The 21,433-nt window shown below is 40.7% G+C and overlaps 1 protein-coding gene across 17 annotated transcripts in view; it reads left to right on the top strand.

Moving 5' to 3' along the window:
• AOPEP (aminopeptidase O (putative)) overlaps positions 1–21,433 on the top strand; it is a 429,169-nt gene that overhangs the window by 36,381 nt on the left and 371,355 nt on the right. For all 17 annotated transcript variants that reach the window (XR_010109119.1, XR_010109118.1, XR_004673384.3 and 14 more), the window contains 2 exons: positions 545–1,476; positions 13,873–14,039. Coding sequence is in view for 13 of the 17 variants with exons in the window: in XM_063594308.1 (XP_063450378.1) it covers positions 680–1,476; positions 13,873–14,039 (964 nt within the window). In the remaining 4 variants the exon portion in view is untranslated. The remainder of the gene's footprint in view (positions 1–544; positions 1,477–13,872; positions 14,040–21,433) is intronic.

The following is a 21,433-nucleotide window of genomic DNA, read 5'->3' as shown; positions in this document are numbered from 1 at the left end:
TTTCCTGTAATTTACTGGAAGTGCTGATATGAGAGCAGTCCTAATGTGAAAAGTACATTAATCCCTGGAGTTACATTGTATGTATTAAATTATTACTCTCAAGGAATAAAATGTGTGGGGCCATTTAGCCTTCATTCACACTTGTTACTTGGAATCACAGTGGAAAAACAATCACTTATCTTTTGATGCACAAAATTAGAAGGGATACATTTAATATCTTTTAAGACTAGAGGCACAGTGATGCTGGGTTACACTTTTGCATAACACTTGCTGTTTTCTAAAAGAAGGACAGTTCTCATTGGAGCGTGCTTCTTCTGGCTTTGTGGAGGCCCATGCCATCCAGTTGGTAATTGAAATATTTTTAGAAACCCATAATGCAGCTTTCTTTCATGTCAGTAGAAAAGATAAGTCAGCCTTCTAGCCATGAGCGTCTACCGCTTGGGGGATTATTTAAGGATGGTGGTCAACTTGCAGGAGCAGCAGTTGCAGGAGCACTTAGGTCTTATTTGGAATTTTATCTAATTGTGCTTTCCTTTTTTGCCAGGAGACTGAAAGGAACCATAATTTGTGACATCAGTTGTTTTTTTTGATAAGCAGCTATTTATGATTCTGGAAGATTAAGGCAGATAGGAAACCCCATCTGAGATTTTAATAAATCCCTCAAACAATAAACCACATCATGGACATACAGCTGGACCCTGCCAGAGATGACCTGCCTCTCATGGCCAACACCAGCCACATACTTGTGAAGCACTATGTACTGGATTTGGATGTGGATTTTGAAAGTCAAGTCATTGAGGGGACCATAGTGCTTTTCCTCGAGGATGGAAACAGATTCAAGAAACAGAATAGCTCTATCGAGGAAGCCTGCCAATCAGAATCAAACAAAGCCTGCAAATTTGGGATGCCTGAACCCTGCCATATTCCCGTGACAAATGCAAGGACCTTCTCATCTGAAATGGAATATAATGATTTTGCAATCTGTAGTAAAGGTGAAAAAGATACTTCTGATAAAGATGGTAACCATGACAACCAGGAACATGCTTCTGGGATTTCTAGCTCAAAGTACTGCTGTGACACAGGGAATCATGGGAGTGAGGATTTTTTGCTAGTGTTGGACTGCTGTGATTTATCTGTGTTAAAAGTCGAGGAGGTGGATGTTGCTGCTGTGCCAGGTCTGGAAAAATTTACAAGGTCTCCTGAGCTCACGGTTGTTTCTGAGGAGTTCAGGAATCAGATTGTACGTGAACTTGTGACTTTGCCTGCAAATCGTTGGAGGGAGCAGTTAGACTATTACGCTTGCTGCAGCCAGGCTCCTGGCTGTGGAGAACTCCTCTTTGACACTGACACTTGGAGCTTGCAGATAAGGAAGACAGGGGCTCAGACAGCTACTGACTTTCCTCATGCTATCAGGATATGGTACAAAACTAAACCTGAAGGGCGATCGGTTACATGGACCTCAGACCAGAGTGGCAGGTAGGTTATCCAAGCACTTCAAAGCCCTGTGCCTGTTAATCTTGTACGCTGCAGGGATGCTTTCAAACATGAGACCGGCTCTGCAGAGATGCTCCTGTGTCTTCTGTGACATTACCCAAGTAGCCTCAAATCCTTAGACCTACAGTGAAGCAGGTAAATTCCCAGGCATGCTAAACCCTTAATAGGATTAGCTCCCTTAAGTCAGGATGAAAAGATTATTAAGCCCTCCCTATTTCTGAGTTAAGAGATTGAAAGCCATGCTTAATGATGAAATCCTGAGCCTCGCTCTCCATTGAGATCTCTGCTGGTGACTTGGAGTGCTGTAGATGGGAGTGATACGTCTCCGAGTGAATACTTGCTTAACGTTCCTTCATAGTCCCTTGAGAGACCAGACTGCCATGAAGCTGGGTTGGTGTGAAGCCTGGCAAAGTGCTTTCAAATAAAGCCAGCTCTGCTTTGTGCCTTCCTTACCGTACCTGTCTATTGGCAGCTATGCCTCCCTGACTTTTGTCAGTTTTCATGTAACGTGACCCCCCCCCAAAGCATACAAAAGACCTGTTTCTGAGCAGCATAACAGTCCTCTGAGACTGCACACTGGCTTCTTTGGCTGTGATTCTTGGTATTTGGTACCAGAAAGACCGCTGGGTTTTCGTTCGAGGAGAAGGAATTGATGGAGGCGTCGTTTTCTAGAGGATACATTTAGGCAGCCCTTGCTCCAACAGTTGTTCAGATTTTTAAAAATCTTTTTCTTATTGTCCTTCCTCCAACAGTTGTTCAGATTTTTTTAAATTTGAGAATTTTAAAATCAAACTTTATTGATTCCTCCGTATTTTACCTATTTGTGCTAAAGTACTGCAAATCAATATGGTAATTATTGCAGAGCTTGGATGGAGGAACGTTGACCTCTGTTAGCTGGGTTTGGGAGCCTTCTTTTATAGCGTTGGATTTCCTTAATTGAAGCAGTGGTCTTCGGCAATTGCTTACATGTCTCCCTCAATTCATCCCCCAAAACACCTTGCAGATATAGTTTTTTAAAGCCTCACTTTGACTTTGAGCTCTAATTATTCATTCCTTGCCTCTAATCTTACCTTCTGTTCTGGTCTCTCACCCTGCTCAGAATGAGTTCACTTCCTGTCTTATTTCTGTTAGAGTCTGAGGCAGCCATTGCGAAATTGCAGGGTTGGTGCAAACTTACCTCAGTACAAAAGCGTAGTGATGTATTTATAGAATAACTTATTAGATAGTTTTTGGAGACTGTGAAAGAATGAAACAGGTGTTCTTATTGTATCTTCACACTTTTTTAAGATTATTAAAGATGGGAATTTCAATACAATATAACAATATACTATCTCTGAATATTTAACTAGGAAATTATAGTTTTTATACTCCTAGATATTTCAGTTTTGAACTAGAATAATGAGGAAGAAGGAACTATTGGCAGAATTTGGAAGAAATATTTATGGCCTCAAACATGACTTTCTCCTGAGTGCTTACTGCAAACAAAGAGATTAGACTGGTGAATTAAATGACATGTAAAAGTGATGAGTACTTACGGATAAATGATGGTTTCTATGAAGAAATTAAAGAGGGCCGGGCGCGGTGGCTCACGCCTGTAATCCCAGCACTTTGGGAGGCCGAGGCGGGTGGATCACAAGGTCAGGAGATCGAGACCATCCTGGCTAACACGGTGAAACCCTGTCTCTACTAAAAATACAAAAAATTAGCTGGGCATGGTGGTGGGCGCCTGTAGTCCCAGCCACTCGGGAGGCTGAGGCAGGAGAATGGCGTGAACCCGGGAGGCAGAGCTTGCAGTGAGCCAAGATCGTGCCACTGCACTCCAGCCTGGGCGACAGAGTGAGACTCCGTCTCAAAAAAAAAAAAAAAAAAAAGAAATTAAAGAGGTCCTTGGGCACATTTTGCTCCTTCAAATGATAAATTTAGTCTTGATATCTCATTTTCTGATAATTCAGTAAATATATATGATCACAGAAGATGTTTAAACTGTATCCTTGGAAGTTTGGGAATATGTGTTAGTATATTAATGCCATTTGTGCAGTCTTCTGAGGATAAGAAAAATTATTTTAAAAAACAAATCCTAGAAAGATGTTTTCTCTTTTTTTCCCTTTTTCTGGGGTGGGGAGTTTTATTTACAGTCAATTGTGAATGAGCACCAGGTCTCTCTCAACTCTCCCTTGTGCTGCAGAATAAATCTTAGGATGTACTGGTAACTGTTTGGATATGTTAAGGACTTTAAAATGAGTAAAGAATGCCAGTTGCTAGACAGAAATAACTTCTTAGTGATATAAATGAATAGTAATTATCAGGATCACAATACTTTATGAATATAATTGTGTGAAAATATAAAATTTTACAGTTGCGTGAAAAACATAACTAGCTAGAGCTTATTCCTCCATGGGACAGAGTCTGTCTACATTTATTAAAACTAAAATAGTTTCTACATATTTGTTCCTGAATTGCAGAATATTATCAGTTATACCCACTCTAAGTTCTCAGGCTGGGATGAGAAGCTCTTTATTCTCATTTTACAGGTAAGAAAATAAAATGACTGGAAGCTTCTAGATAAATCTGTATCTCAAGTGAGAAAGAGAATGACTTTTTTTGAATTTGATCTTCACGTCACTTACTGTATGCAAAGCTTTCAAGTATATTTAAAACATAAATTTATTATGTTAGCTTTCAATAAATTTCTTTTTTTAAATTAGAAATATAAGAAAATCTGTAAATTGGTACCTTTTCTTTTAAGTTCCATTAGTGGCTTCCCCATTTCCCACCTGTACTGTATCCCAGCTGAGAATAAAACTTGTGAGTATCAAAATGAAATAGCTTAATATTGATATGGGTGGTTGCATATGGAAATAATTACAGATATGTGTGTTTCCAAGGGTTAGTGTGTGTGTGTGTGTATACACACACACTGTATCTTGGCTTGTCAGCTGAGAGGGTCTTAGAAGTAAGCACACCTAGCACCCAGATCTTAGTTTCTGATACCATTTTCCAATGAAGAGAACTAGGACTTCTTGGAGAAATGTCCAGAACAGGGGCAGGAAATATACAAGATGAGCCTGGAGCATCTTGTAATGTCAGAAAGTAAGGAAGCCCTCAAACAGCAGGAACAACAACCCACAGCAATGGGGGTATGCCAGAGGGACAAGGGGCTGTCCGAAAGAGCTCCTCATGCCCCAAGCCAAGCAACAAAACATATCAAGTAGTTTCGAATGACATCCAAAAGTATGAAATAGCCATTAGTCCAGCTGATGTGAATAAACGATTGAATAAATAAACAAATGAGGAAGAATAGACAAATCCATGGTGCAAAACAATTCCAAGTTAGTTGTGGACATGTTCTGTCCTCAAGGAGGTGGGGCATAACTCCTCACTCCTTAAGTGTGGACTATACAGTCAGTGACTCCCTTCCGAAGAGAACAGAATGGAAAGGGAGAAAAAAGTAACTTTACACTAGAGAAATCTGACAATACTACCTCAGCAAGATGATTAAGGTCAATATCAATAGTGATAATTTATGGGGATAGTTTATTCTCTGGTATGATATGATGAAGATGGTATCTTTGTGGTCTTCCTCGCAAAAGCTCTTAACTCCAATCTAATCATGAGAAAAGCATCAGATACATCCCAGTCAAGGGACATTAAACACAATACCTGATCAGCACTTCTGAAAACGAATAAGGTCAGCATAAAGTCTAAGAAACTGCCACAGTCAAGAGGAGCCTGAGGAGACATGATGATTAAAAGCAATGTGGTGTCCTGGCCGGGTGCAGTGGCTCACACCTGTAATCCTAGCACTTTGGGAGGCCGAGATGGGCAGATCACTTGAGGCCAGGAGTTCGAGACCAGCCTGGCCAACATGGCGAAACCCCAGCTTTACTAAAAATACAAAAAGTTAGCTGGGCATGGTGGCAGGCACCTGTAGTCCCAGCCACTTGGGAGGCTGAGGTGGGAGGATCACTTGAGCCCAGAAGGTCAAGGCTGCAGTCAGTTGTCTTTGTGCTACTGCACTCCAGCCTGGGCGATAGAGCGTGACTGTGTCTCAAAAATAAAATAAAATAAATAAAATAAAAGTAATGTAGTATCCTGAAACAGAAAAAAGACATTGAGGAAAAACTAAAGAAAGCTGAATGAAGTGTGTAAATGTATCAGTATTGGTTCACTCCTTGTGACAAGCATACTAATATAAGATGCCAGTAATAGGGAAAGCTGAGTATGGAGTATATGGAAACTCTGTATATTATCTTTGTGATTTTTATTTTTATTTTTTATTTTATTATTATTTTATAAGACAGGGTCTCACTCTGTCACCCAGGGTGGAGAGCAGTGGCATGAACTTGGCTCACCAAGTTCTTTCTACCCTGAAATCTCTTTTGTAAGAGCTGTTTTCTCACTTTACCATGTGGCAGGGTTCTCTGGAGAAGAAAATATATTTGTAGCCTCAATCTCCTGGGCTGAAACGATCCTTCCACCTCAGCCTTCCAAGTAGCTGGGACTACAGGTGTGCAGCACCACGCCCAGCTAATTTTTGTATTTTTTGTAGAGACAGGGTTTCGCTATGTTGCCCAGGCTGGTCTCGAACTCCTGGGCCCAAGCATTCCTCCCACCTCAGCCTCCCAAAGTGCTGGGATTACAGGCATGAGCCACTCACTGCGCCCAGCCTTATCTTTTCAATTTTTAAAATCTAAAACTTTTAATATAAAAATATATGCCAGATGTGGTGGCTCATGCCTATAATTCTAGCACTTTGGAAGACAGAGGCAGGAGGATAGCTTGAGTTGAGGAGTTCAAGACCAGCCTGGGCAACATGGTGAAACCCCTTCTCTACAAAAAAAAAAAATAATAATAATAAGTCACAGCTACTCGGGAGGCTGAGGTGGGAGTATTACTTGAGCCCAGGGAGGTCGAGGCTGCAGTGAGTCATGTTTGTGCCACTGCACTCCAACCTGGGCGACAGAGTGAGACCCCGTCTTGAAAAAAAATTATTAAAAAGATAACTTCAAATTTGGAGATTTCTACCCTGAAATCTCTTTTGTAAGAGCTGTTTTCCCACTTTACCATGGGGCAGGGTTCTCTGGAGAAGAAAACATATTTGAAGCTGTAAAGGAGTATTTATTATGAATGATTACCAATAATTTTATCCTTATTATTATTCTACTTCTAATATGAAATATCTGGAAATAGAAAACTCAATTTTCCTACCTTAGTTTAGCCATTTGGGAGTTGTGCCAGTTGTTGAACCTAAATGCTTCTTGCCTGTATCATTCAGATACTGGATTGTAGGTGACATTTAAAATGACTGATGGAAGGAATACATATATAACAATCAGATACAATGTGCTTCTTGGAAAAGATGTTTGCTTTTCTGTGGTACGCGGGTCTGTGTGCCCTTTAAAAATATTTTGATGAGAACAAAGACAGGGTCAAGAGTTGTGTAAAGGTGTTCTTGCCAAGCTTCAAGAAAGGAATGGGACTTAATATGTTTTTAATTCTAGATCTTCGGTATACGTAAGAAATAAACTTTTAAAATGGAAACCTTTATTCAAAGTTGATGTGTTTTCTTCATTTTCCTTGTATTTTTAACATTTTTTCTATTCCCCTGAAGAAAACGTTATTTAAAACTGAAGCATTGGCCCGGTGCAGCAGCTCACACGTGTAATCCCAGCACTTTGGGAGGCCGAGGCGGGCGAATCACAAGGTCAGGAGATCGAGACCATCCTGGCTGATGCGGTGAAACCCCGTCTCTACTAAAATACAAAAAATTAGCCGGGCGTGGTGGCGGGCGCCCGTTGTCCCAGCTACTCGGGAGGCTGAGGCACGGGAATGGCGTGAACCCAGGAGGCGGAGCTTGCAGTGAGCTGAGATCGCGCCACTGCACTCCAGCCTGGGCGACAGAGCGAGACTCCATCTCAAAACAAAACAAAACAAACTGAAGCATTCTCTTTGATAACCCATTCTCTTTTTCGTTAGAATCATTATAATAGTTGTGGAAGCAGTCAAGTGGTTTAGGAGGTCTGAGCTTAAGCTGATGACATCACTGAATTTGAATTGAATGGAGGAAAATTCGGTTACGTATAGGAAATTTATTAGAAAAACTATAGCTATTTGGATTTTTGTTAAAGATAAGAGAGCTAACTGGGAAAATACATTATAAGATAAAGTAATATTAACATTTAAACTTTTGTAAAGCGTTGTGATTTTTTTGTTTGTTTGTTTTAGACAAGACTGGGATGAAGTTAGCAAAATCCTAAGGAGAACTACTTTTTTCTGTAATATTTCTTGCTCAGCTATTGGGCCAGGGAAGATGTAGACTTTGGGAGTATGTTTAGTTTGGAGTATCAAAACCAGATGTTAAAACATGTTCTTCCTCACCCCTCCCCCCACTGAATTAATTTCATTATTTTATATCTCACTCTAAAGGAAAGTTTTAAAATTAAAAGAATGAGCAGAAGATGTTTTGGGAGAGATTTCAGGTCTAAGAGGAACATTTCCACAATTAGCACCTTTTTTCCCCCTTACTTTCTTCAAGAAACCAATGCAAAATTTATGAGAACTAAAGTGGAATACACATTAATTCTATGATATTGTATGACTGCAGAGTTGGAATCATGAGTGAAAATGCTTGGAAGGGTCGTGTTTTAGCTTCTTTCTCTCTTTGCTGCCCAGGCTGTGCATACGTCTATTTCCCAGAATCCCAGTTGAGTCACCATAGAAGAAAATACAAGGATGGACTGTATCAGTCTCAACAAGTAACCAACATAACCAACCGAATGAGAAATAAGTAACAAAGCATCTACAGAAAATAACAAATCGCAGTGCCCCGTATCACCAAGAGCATAGTGTGTTCAAAAGAACCTGGATGGTGGAAGCCAAGAGACCTAGTACTAGTGAGAGCTGTGTGGTAACTAGCTGTGTGACTTCAGATAGTCATCTTAGGTCTCTTCATTTCCTCATCTGTAAAACGAGAAGATTCCATGAGAGCATCTCCAGATTTTTTCCATGTACACAATCCTATACCCACGAGCACTTCCAGATGAGAAATAACTGTCTTTGCCTTTACAAGCAGCTTGCCTGTTTTGCACCCAAAACATCTGTGGTGAAGAAGTGATGAATTTCTGACTCAAAGCCATTTGCAGCCTTGTCCTTTTTGACTTTACGTAAAATCTATCTTTCTGAGTCAAAGCAGCATTCTCCCTGGACCTGCCATGTATTCAGTATGATTGATGAATTCTGGTTTTGGTAATTGTGCCCGGAAGTAGAAAAGTAGAATAATAATAAGGAAGAGGTGCATGTGTGTGTATAGGAGAGAGAGTGAGTCATTGCTAAACACTTCTTTTAGTAGTTCTGGTTCTTTGTGGCACAAGAAAGCAAGAGGGTTGCTCACGTATAATGGAGACTGTAATCTAGGTTTAATGAGAACGTGGAGTTATAAAAAAGATTAGTGCAGAAAGAACAACAGATGGAAAGGAATTGGAGGAGGCCTGAAGACCTTGTAACCCTTGGAAACTTATAAAAGATTCTGACCACCTAAACTGTCGCATCTGTGGCCCACCCTCCAGAGATCAGGTCAGGGCCTCATCAAGCCACACATGAGGCCATTGTGGGCTCATTACCTCCAACCTACTTCTGGCAGCCTTCTCCCCAGTCACCTAACACTAGTAACCAGGTCTCAGAAAAAGGGTGACTTGATGGACTGTAGTGGAACTTAAAACATTTTTAAACAAAAAACAACCCCCTTTTTCTCCTGGCTGCGAAAAGACAAATGCGTATAGCAGTCAACGGAAGAAAAAGAAAATATATGGTTTTAAGCAATCCCTTACACGTTTGGTTGCGTAGCTCCTCCTTAGGAAGACTAGCAAACACGTTAGTCCTAGCTGACCTCTTACCTTGAAAGGCAGAGTTAGTATGTCTCATCCTCATTTGACCACTCTGCAAATGCACAAACATTTAGCCAGAAGCTGAAGTAATTGTTATTCTGACAAGTTCTTCCTCAATTTAGAAGTTCTTTAATGGCAGCAAGCCGTGGACCTGCGTCTCACCCTGTCCTACCCTGTTTTTCTCTTCTTTCTGATTTTCATTGTCCTCTCATTCCCACAACTCCTGTGCAGTTAATCTGGGCTCCCCAAGGAGTCTTCCATACAATTGGGTATTCCAGGGCATGTGAGATGAACCCTGGTGAGAGAGTTTTCCTTTGCATGTTGGAAGGAATTACTCGATCTAGAAATAATGAAGTTACAAGCATTGGAGAATTTCAGGCTGCTGCCTGCACGTCTATCCTATGAGCATTTTAGCAACATGGCCGAGGTGCAAGGCTGTGCATGTCAGATAAACACAGCTGCATTTATTTCTATGTTTACACATTCATTATAAACACACATAGATTTTCCTGCCTTCTGTGGAGGGGAAGGCATGGATGGGTAAGCAGGGAATCGGCCCTCCATATAGTTCTCATTTGAATGTGTGCATGATGGGGGCCATCTTTAGTCTGGAGTCACTATGTAGTGGGTATGATTTCATGACTCTGGGAAGGCCCCATGTTCACCCATCCTAAATTTGCTGGTAGATGACCAAGATTCCACCAGTAGAGCTTTATTCAGAGGATAAAACCTTCACACTGCTAAAATGTAGCTACCCAACTATAGATTGATTTCAGGTTTGCACTGTGATGTCAGACATGCATAGGATATCAGCTTGTGAAACAGCAAAAAGCCATTGGTTATAAAGACTCTTAACTCCCTAGCGCTTGGTTTGGGCATGTTGGGAAGGGAAGAGTGAGCCTGCAGCTGATGAAGAGAAAAAGGCTAAGAAAAGAATAGGCTGGGAGCACAAAGATAATTTACATTTTCAAGGTGTGCCTACCCTAAGACCTTCCTCTTATGTGATTGTTTTCCTGCTTTTGAAAGGATTTCAGTAAGAATGTGATTGAGTCTCCTATCAGACATGGGTATATTAATGGGGTGTGGCTTTTAGATTGCTAACTTGATCTACATGTTCAGAGTTATAGCTCTGGATACCAAGTGGAAGCTTAAAAAAATGTTAGACTTTAGCAGAAAAGATAACCCAGCCATGGAAAGAGGAGGGTGGGAATAGAGAATTGTAAGCACACTGGGAAGGGTGGAGGTGAGAGCTTGCTGGGGGCCTGGCCAGGTAACTGACCCCCTTGATGGAAGAGGTCAGGTGCCCAGATGCACAATGGCAGAAAGAGCTTTCAAGAGTGTGACAGAAGGGATCAGGACAAAATTCTAGAACAAAATGTCTAGAACTAGATAGCTAAAGAGGACGTAATACTGAACTGGGAAGGAAAGGATGGTGACAACATGGTGGATTTTAATCCAGTTGGTGGAAGGACCAGCCTCCCATCAACTGACTCAAATATGCCTACAATATCTATGCGTCCTACTTCATCAAATCATCATTTTCACGTTTTCTGAGGCAGGTCTGATTTCAGACATTTGAACCCATTCATGGACACCACACCGGGATTAGGAAAACATCCTTTCTGTGTTCATAAAAGTGTCGTCTGTCATGTGCTTATGTAAAGCCCTTTATAAGCAAATTAAACAGGTGCATGCCCTCCACCTTTCTCCCTGGACCCATCCTGTTCTTCCTTTCTTGTTCAGTAGCTTTACCATCCATCTTATCACTTGAGCCAGAAACCTCAGAAAAGTCTGTGTTAACTATGGCTGCACAACAAATTACCCCCACACTTAGCAGTTTAAAAGAACAAACGTTTATTACCTCTCACAGTTTCTGAGGCTCGGGAATCTAGGAGCAGCTTAGCCGGTGTCTCTTGCTCAAAATATCTTGCAAGGTTACAGTCCAGCTGTTGGCCGGGGCTGCAGGTGTCTCAAGGTGTGCCAGGAGCTGGAAAATTCTCTTTCAGACTCACTCGCGTGGCTGTTGCAGGCCTTGGTTCCTCACTGACTGTTGGCCAAAGGTCTCTGTTTCTTACCATGTGGGTGCCTCCCTAGGCTGCCTGAGTGACTTCATGACATTCATGGCCCAGAGTAAATGATGGGAGAGAGAGTGAGAAAAGATAGTCTAAGATAAAAACCACAGATTTTAAAATAGTCTCAGAAGTGACATGCCATCACCTCTGCTGTATCCTGTTGTATCCCTGTCCCAGGTCAAACTTTTGCATTATCACGGCCTGTATACTTGTAGGATAAGTGTACTGCAACTGCCTGTTTGCTCTACACAGGTCTGTTTGGGCACACAGATCTGGTACAGTATGGAAGGGGACTGCACAATGATGTAAATATTAGGAGGAAGGGGTTATTGGAGGCCAGCTCAGCAGCTGGCTACTTCACAGAAGTCTTCCTTTCCTTCTCCCTCTTCTTCAGCACGTCACTTACTAAGTCCTGATTCTTCCTGCACAGTATTTCTCAGATTTGACCTCATCTCAAATCCGATTGTTTCTTTGGGGAAGTGGTATGGAAGCTGATGGAGGCAGCCTTGGGGGCCACATACCAAAGGGCACAAGTGGAATGTGTAATAATATGCTAGCATGGCCTCCAACCCAGCCTTATAGAGAGGAGACCAACATCTTGGTAAGCCAGTCTTTTGGGGAGGATTTCTTCCCTGTGCAGGCAAGGGAAGACCCATAACACAGAGTTACCTATGCAAATTAGGTGCTTATTGAACAGAACAGACAATAGAAGTCACTACCTGCTCCCTGCTTCACCAGCCCAATACCCATTTCACCTGTGACTCAGAAGTTGAGGAGCTTCCCCACAGTCATTTGGTAAGTTGGCAACCCAGGTGGTACAAAGGTGTTTAGACTTTCTGATCTTTCCCTGCCCCATGTCAAACCTTCACATTATCATGGCATGTATGCTTGTAGGATAAGCGTACAGCAACTGCCTGTTTGCGCTGAGATCCATTTTCTGCTCTTATTGTGATCTTCTCCAATTGACAAGGAACTTCATTTCCTAGGCTCTCTTGTCTTCTGGCTTCCTGCTAGGTTTGGCCAGTGAGGGCCACTGGTGGAAGATTTGAAAGCAGGAGCTGGCTAGAAATACGTTACTTCTGTAACGTATTTCTCCTCCTCCTGTTTTCCTTTGGCAGCTTCAGTGTGGTTGAGTCTCCTGTGGTCCCAGCTCCCCCTGGACAGTCCCCACTGTGACTCTGGCTTCTGCCAGATGACTCTTGCCTCATAACCCAGTAATCACCCAGCTCCTCCAATATGAGGAGTCACAGCTGATTACTGCTGTGGCTAATCCCTGGGTTGTCTTACTGTCCTCTGATTGGTCTCTCCGCTCTTCTATCATTTAAACTCATTCCCGAGTTTAAATTACCTGTTTGTTAAGACCTAGACTGGTTTCTCTTTTCCATACTAGACCCTGACTGATGGAGTTGAACCATCTTTCTGTGTTTTCTCGCACACTGTGTGAACACAATAAATGCTCAATTATAATGATGTTAATGAAAAAAGAAAATAAGTTTATCCAAAAGAAGTAGTGCTTTGCTCTATTCATTTACTTTATAAGTCAAGCTGACTAAAACTACATATTTGTCATTTGTCATAACTGAAAAACAGAAAGTAGAAACATTCTCCTGAGTTTTTTATGAGGAGTCAGTCTTGTTCCTTCTACTCTGGTGTCAAGAGTGGACCCTTTGATCTTGAGAATCTTTTCCATCTTTATCAACCATGACTTTATCATGGGACAGATCTTTCTTGGTTTGGGTAGGGCCGTACTTTCTAATCGCAGCAGAATGAGTCCTAATGCTGTGTCATTGGTTTTGCACACGGTGACTTGGTAACGACTCTGCGCCCTTGGCTTTCCCATCACAAGCCTGGTTGTTGTGACCCACAGTCCTGTTCATATGCCAGCCCCTGTTCTTGGCCTCCACACAAGGATTCCCACAAGGGTTCTATTTGAGATGGTGGCTTCCAAGATTGGGGATATCTGCCTGCCAGCCCTGGATTTGAGACCACCAGCTTGTTTTTCCAAGCATTAATATCTCAGTGATCTCCAAACATATTTTCTTTTCCAGAATACTTTCCAAAAGATTTGTAAGAATGTCTCTAAAACTTTTCTTTTGAAGGCACCAGGGCCTGAGGGGAGGGGGCAAGGGTAATATAACTTGGCCGATTAGTATTTAAAACTTTATCCAAAAAATATTTTTCTCCTTAAATAAACCAACTCTTTTTACATATTTAAGTAATTCATCTGAGAGAAGTAACCACTCAGCTATTCACATAGCCAGCCCTTGGCAGCTTCAGTTCAAAATGCTAGGAAACCAGTCAACTACAAAGTTTCAAATGTTTTCTTTGAAAGCTCAACTTAACCTGCACTACCATACTGGTGAGAAAAGTGACGACTCATTTTAAAGATTCACCTCCTTTCTTTCTTTGTCTCTCTTCTGCAGGCCATGTGTTTATACTGTGGGATCTCCCATAAACAACAGGGCCCTTTTTCCATGCCAGGAGCCACCCGTTGCCATGTCAACATGGCAGGCTACAGTTCGAGCAGCTGCATCTTTTGTTGTTTTAATGAGTGGGGAAAATTCTGCCAAACCAACGCAGCTTTGGGAAGGTACTGTACATGTGTTCTTTGCTTATTTATGTATTGCACACATGTGGACCCAAGAACCCAATAAACAGTATTTTTCTAAACTTTAAAGAGCTCCTTTATTAGTTGGGTTGGAAATAATCATAGTATAAAACATCCTGCCAGAGAAAACAAGCAGGGGATGGGGAGGGACACTTAGGAGCCTGGGCATGGGATTTGGGGCTCTTCATACTAGAGTTGTCGGTTCATAGATTATTTCAGCAGTTGCTTTCACCTGGTGGTTTGTAGGCCGTAAGTAGGTGGTCTTGACTGAAGACATTCTGAACAGGCAGGTGTACCATGGAAACACCATTACAGTTGAGTTGTCTGTGGTTTGTTGTGGTGTCTGTACATGGTTATTCATTATGTTAAGAGATAGTGCTCTTGTTGGCTGGCCCACTGGAGTTGTCTTAATGAAGTATCTTTTCTACACACGGTTTGCCTGTGTGAAGTTCTGAACCAAAGGTGTATAAGAAAGATGGAAGGCAGTGCTAATGCATCATCAAGGTTTTATCTATGAATTACTTCTTATTGCAGCATTTAACTTTTTCAGTGGAGATCCTGAGCATGTTGATGCCAGGAAAAAATTTGTTTATTTGAGAGACAGGGTCTCGCTCTGTTGCCCGGGTTGGAGTGCAGTGGCTTGATAACGGCTCACCGTGGCCTTGACCTGCCAGCCTCAATTGATCCTCCCACCTCATCCTGCCAAGTAGGTGGAACTACAAGTGCATGCTACCACGCCCAGCTAATTTTTGCACTTTTTTTGTAGACATGAGATTTTGCCATGTTGCCCAGGCTGGTCTTGAATGCCCAGGTTCAAGTGCTCTGTCTACCTCAGCCTCCCAAAGGTGTGAGCCACTGTGCCTGGCCAGGAAACATTTTTATAGTTATATTATTTCTTTATTTAAAATATGGCGTCTCCTTTGAGACCATCCTGGCTAACACAGTGAAATCTCGTCTCTACTAAAAATACAAAAAATTAGCCGGGCGTGGGGGCGGTTGCCTGTCATCCCAGCTACTCGGGAGGCTGAGGCAGGAGAATGGCGTGAACCTGGGAGATGGAGCTTGCAGTGAGTTGAGATGGCGCCACTGCACTCCAGCCTGGGCGACAGAGCGAGACTCCATCTCAAAAAAAAAAAAAAAAAAAAAAAAAAGGGCATCTCCTTCCACATATTTATTATAGAAACTTTAAAATATACAGAAAACTAAAAATAAATTAAAAAAATTATAGAGAAAATTATCACTAAGATTTTGTTACATTTCCTTTCAGTATTTAAAATCTATATGTTTCGTGCAGTTATCATCCTCAAATTGTGATAGCATATGATGGTGTTTATTCGGCCTTTTTCACTTATAGTGTATCTTGAACAATTTACAGGTCATTAAATATTTTTAATATGATTTTAACATTGGCACAATATTTTTTATCTGAATATATCAGAATTTAACATTTCTATATTAAATATTTTGATTATTTCAGTTTTTTTCCTGTTATAAATAAAGTTGCATTAAATTCCAGGGGAGACATTTTATATAAAATTAGAATTACTGAGTCAAAAGTTGGAACATGTTTAAGGTTGTTGGTACATATCCCATAATGTTTTCCAGAAAGGCTGTGCCAATTTATACATTCCTCTGTAGTTATGAGGGTCCTTGTCACCTGGAACTTTGCTCATCTGATAGGCAGCAGCAGGTCTCTCTTTAATTGGATTACTTTGTTGATTAGTGAGTTTCACATGTCCTTATATGTTTCTTAACCATTTTCATTTTCTGTTTATTTCCTTTGCCCATTTTTTATACTGAAGACCTAGATTTTTGCCGTTTGTCTTATTTTTCAATTTTATTGGCTCTTTAAAAAAAAGATTAATTTCTTATATTTATGAAAAGCATTGCTCCCAGCTTTTGGTATATCTTTTAATTTTATATGATGTGTCTTTTTATGAAGTTAAATTTATTAGATTTCTCTAAGATTCATTTTGTTCTAATATTTTTATAGTTTAATTTTTATAACTCTTTAATCAGTCTGTAATTTATTCTCATCAGGTTGTGAAATGAGGACTAAACATTATCTTTTTTTTTTCAAATAGAAAACCAGTTGCTTCAGGATCATTTATTGAATTTTTAAATTTTGTGATGTCTTTATCATAAGCTAGATTTACGTATGTTCTGAAGTCACCGATGAGTATTTACTTGATTTTTTTTTTTTTTTTTTTTGAGACAGAGTCTTGCTCTGTCACCAGGCTGGAGTGCAATGGCGCGATCTCTGCTCACTGCAACCTCTGCCTCCCGGGTTCAGGCGATTCTGTCTCAGCCTCCCCAGTAGCTGGGACTACAGGCATGCACCACCATGCCCAACTAATTTTTGTATTTTTAGTAGAGACAGGGTTTCACCATGTTGGCCAGGATGGTCTTGATCTCTTGACCTCGTGATCTGCCCGCCTAAGCCTCCCAAAGTGCTGCAATTACAGGTGTGAGCCACTGCGCCCAGCCTTACTTGATTCTTAAAAACAACACATTTAGGCTGGCACAGTGGCTCACGCCTGTAATCCCAGCACTTTGGGAGGCCCAGGTGGGCGGATCATGAGATCAGGAGATCGAGACCATTCTGGCTAACACGGTGAAACCCCATCTCTACTAAAAATATAAACAAACAAACAAACAAAAAATTAGTCAGGCGTGGTGGCGGGCGCCTGTAGTCCCCACTACTCGGGAGGCTGAGGCGGGAGAATGGTGTGAATCCGGGGCTTGCAGTGAGCCGAGATCACGCCACTGCACTCCAGCCTGGGTGACAGAGTGAGCCTCCATCTCAAAAATAAATAAATAAGTAAATAAAATAAAATTTTTATATTTAAAAATAAGTAACATTTACGTGGTTCATTTATAGAAGAACAAAGGACAAAGCATTATGTGCAATAACGTGTTTTTCTTACCTCTATTTCCCAGACATCCGGTAACACTTCCCCAGGCAACCAAGGTTACCAATTTCTCTTGAATAATGTGTTTTTTCTCTTTTGTTGTACAAATTGTAGCATGCTAGACACATTTTTGTATTGTGCTTTCCCTTTTAGAATAAATTTATTTTATAGATATTTTGTAACAGCGTAAAGAGTATCCTCATTATTTATTTATTATTATTATTTATTTTTTGGAGACGGAGTCTTGCTCTGTCGCCAGGCTGGAGTGCAGTGGCGTGATCTCGGCTCACTGCAACCTCTGCTTTCCGGATTCAAGCATTTCTCCTGCCTCAGCCTCCCGAGTAGCTGGGACTACAGGCGCACACCACCATGCCTGGCTAATGTTTTGTATTTTAGTAGAGACGGGGTTTCACTGTGTTGCCCAGGCTGGGCTCGAACTCCTGAGCTAAGGCAGTCCGCTTGCCTCGGCCTCCCAAAGTGCTAAGATTACAGACATGAGCCACTGCGCCCGACCTTTCCTCATTATGTTATGGCTATGAGTATCCTATAAATGGATGTTTTACAATTTAGTTAACCAATATCTCTGGAATTCATATCAAATAAGGAATTGGATGGGTATTTACTCCATTATCCTTCCACACCCATATTCTCCAGTTTTACTTAATAAAACTTGGGATTTGGGACTCACATTTTCTCTATAACTTTTTGTATTATGTATTTTCTAGGAATTACTATTATTGTATTTTCATTCAGTTTCAAATGATTTCATAATAAGTATTTAGACTTTCTTCATTCTTGAGCTCTTAAGTTGGCTGGGAAATAGCTTCTTTTTTTTTTTTTTTTTTTTTTAGAAGACTGGATGAATGGTACATTTTCTGAGCCCTCCCATTTTTAGATTGGCTTTTTGTTGTATTCACTTATGAACAATCCTTGGCTAGGTATAACATTCTTTTTTTATATATTTTTATTTGTAGCAGCCCTATTAACTGAAGTATAACATTCTTGAAGGAAAATTTTTTAAAATGAATGATTGACATTCATTTGAATGATTGACAGAAAACTAATGTTAAGGCCGGGCGGGGTGGCTCACGCCTGTAATCCCAGCACTTCGGGAGGCCAAGGGGCGGATCATGAGGTCAGGAGATTGAGACCATCCTGGCTAACACGGTGAAACCCAGTCTCTACTAAAAATACAAAAAATTAGCCGGGCGTGGTGGTGGGTGCCCGTAGTCCCAGCTACTCCGGAGACTGAGGCAGGAGAATGGCGTGAACCCGGGAGGCGGAGCTTGCAGTGAGCTGAGATCGTGCCACTGCACTCCAGTCTGGGCGACAGAGCGAGACTCCATCTCAAAAAAAAAAAAGAAAACTAATGTTAAAATAACATAATGTAAATCTCTACTGCTGAAATTAGGAACAAAAATGTCACTATGGAAAATCAGTAGGACGAAGTGTAAATAAAAATGAAAAGGCAAGCCACATATACCGGAATATATTTGTAATACATATATCTGGCAAAAGGCTTGTACCTAGAATTATATAATTTTTTTTTTTTTTTTTTTTTTTGAGACAGTGTCTCATTCTATTGTCCAGGCTGGAGTACAGTGGCGCGATCTCAGCTCACTGCAACCTCTGCTTCCCGGGCTCAAGTGATTCTCTCACCGAGTAGCTGGGATTACAGGCATGCACCACCACGCCCAGCTAATTTTTGTATTCTTAGTAGAGACAGGGTTTCACCATGTTTACCAGGCTGGTCTTGAACTCCTGACCTTCAGTGATCCACCTGCCTCGGCCTCCCAAAGTGCTGGGATTACAGGTGTGAGCCACCGTGCCTGGCCTATAAAGTATTCTTATAACCTAATAATAAAACAACAAAAAACCCCACATGAAAAAAAATGAGCAAATGACATGAACAGATGCTTTTCAAAAGAAGATATAAGAATGTGCAAAGTACATGAAAAGGTGCTCAACATTGTCATCAGGGAAATGCAAATTAAAACCATAATGAGATAGTATTTTACACCTAGTTAGAGGGCTAAAATTAAAAGGACAGAAAATACCAAGAGTTTCCAAGGATAAGCCGCAACTAGAACTCTCACACATTGCTGGTGAGAGTATGAAAGAATGCAACCACTTTGGAAATAGTTTGGCAGATACTCACAAACTTAAACATATATTTACACGATCTAGCAATTTTACTCTTGAGTATTTACCCAAGAGAAATGAAAACCTACGTCCACAAAACGATTAATACCTGATTGTTCACAGCACATTTTCCATAATGACCAAAAACAGTCTAATTGTAGATGGATAAACAAATTATGGTTTATTCACACAATGGACCACTACTGATAAATCAAAAAAAAAAATAGCTAGTGACACCTGCAACAATGTGGATGAATCTCACAAACATTATGCTGAGTAAAATAGAGTCACACTGAATGACCCTTTTTATATGAATTTTGAGAAGAAGTCAAACCAGTCTGTACTGATGGAAACCAGATCAGTGGTTGGCTGGAATGGGGTTAGGAAGAAATGAGTGCAAGGGTACAGCGGAATTTCTGGGGTAATGGAAATGTTCATGGGGGTAATGATTAATTATGTAAGTGTGTTTATCTGTGAAATCTCATTGAACAACACATTTAAGATGTACACATTTATGGCCAGGCGTGGTGGCTCACACCTGTAATCCCAACACTTTGAGAGGCCAAGATGGGCGGATCACTTGAGGCCAGGAGTTCAAGACCAGCCTGGGCAACATAGTGAAACCCCATCTCTACAAAAATACGAAAAAATTAGCTGGGCGTGGTGGTACACGGCTGTAATCCCAGCTACTCAGGAGGCTGAGGCAAGAGAATTGCTTGAACCAGGGAGGCAGAGGTTGCAGTGAGCTGAGATCACACCACTGCACTTCAGCATGGGTGACAGAATGATACTGTCTAAAAAAAAAAAAAAGTAGACATTTATTGTATATGTGCGGTGGTTAATTTTAGGTGTCAAGCTGACTGGATTAAAGGGGTTGGCAGATACATGCAGCTTCTTTATCTGGGCTCTAGTGTCTTGCTGGCAATTGTCCAGTCAGGTTCTGCTAGACTCACACAGGCTTTTTCTCTGTTGTCTCTGTTTGGTTCCCTGACTTGCTGAATTAAGTATATGAAACACTGCAATTTCAGATAGGCACTGATAGGTGGCCTACTCACATTTCTGCCTATAGCAGTGTGCTTGTGATAACTCCACCTCCCAAGATGCCATATGGCTCTCCCCACCCTCACCTCACCAAGCCTACATATTTTCTCATTCATGGTTTGGCCCTGCAGTAAAGCCTTGTGTTTGACAATGTTTCCCAAACTTGAGCATTATTCTTCTTTTTAGAGGGAAAGGTCTCATGATTTACCACAGTTGACTTAAATTATTTATATTAGAATGACATTTCAAAAACTATAGATCTAAGACTAGATATGAACTCTGTGTTCTTACAACTCTTACACATCCGTAAAGCCAAAATAAAATTATAAATGAAATGCAGATCAAACTAGCAAATCAATAAAATTCAAATTTATAATTTATAATTTGAATTTTATATTGATATAAATATATAAATATAAATTGAATGTAAATATTAATATTTTGCTGACATGAAATTGCCCCTTACAATATGAATATGGTGCTGACGGCTCCATGCAGTTTCTTTTGAGACTGAACACCTGTTCTACCCTGAGCCACAAAATAATCCAGTTCTCCACCACTTGTCTTTCATCTCCCTGTAAACTTTTGTTTACACAGCATGCTGTGATATCGTTTGGCCTTTACTCAGCCAAAAGCATCATCCTTATGTTCTTTTCTCATTATCTCATGATAATTATCGCAGTCCTACACGTCCCCATGCAATTATACACACTAATACAGATGGGAACTCTGAAATCATTTGGCAGTACTCACATCTGGATGATTTTAGGGGTCAGAAAACTATGGCCTGCTGACTAAATCTAGTCCACTGCCTGTTTTTGTAAATAAAGTTTTATTGGATCATGGCCGTTGTCTTTGACTGCCTTCATGTTACAACAGCAGAGTTGAGTATTGGCAACAAGGTCCTGCAAAGCCTAAAATATTTGTTACCTGGTCTTTTACAGAAAAAAGTTTTCTGACCTCTGTCATATTCATCTGTCTGTCTGTTGTTGTGTATCTATTTGAAGATTATTATCAAAAAATTGAGAATTAACTTTAAATATGAAAAACTTTTATAACCCCAGGAATATATCTGTGGACCTTTTTTTTCCCCCAAATTCCAGTTGAGGACAGAGTAATAAAATAGATGCTTATTGAGATTTACTTATGTTCACACCACTTACACCTTATATGATATCACAGAACAATCTTTGCCAGTTCAAGCTGAGGGAGAATTAAGCTAGACAAGATAAAAGAACTCTATGCTTAATACTGCAATTCCTCCCACAGACAGGGTTTATC

The sequence above is a fragment of the Pan paniscus genome, chromosome 11 (genome assembly GCF_029289425.2).
Source record: "Pan paniscus chromosome 11, NHGRI_mPanPan1-v2.0_pri, whole genome shotgun sequence".
NCBI classification, from domain to species: Eukaryota; Metazoa; Chordata; class Mammalia; order Primates; family Hominidae; genus Pan; species Pan paniscus.
This window is presented reverse-complemented; position numbering and strand designations above follow the sequence as displayed.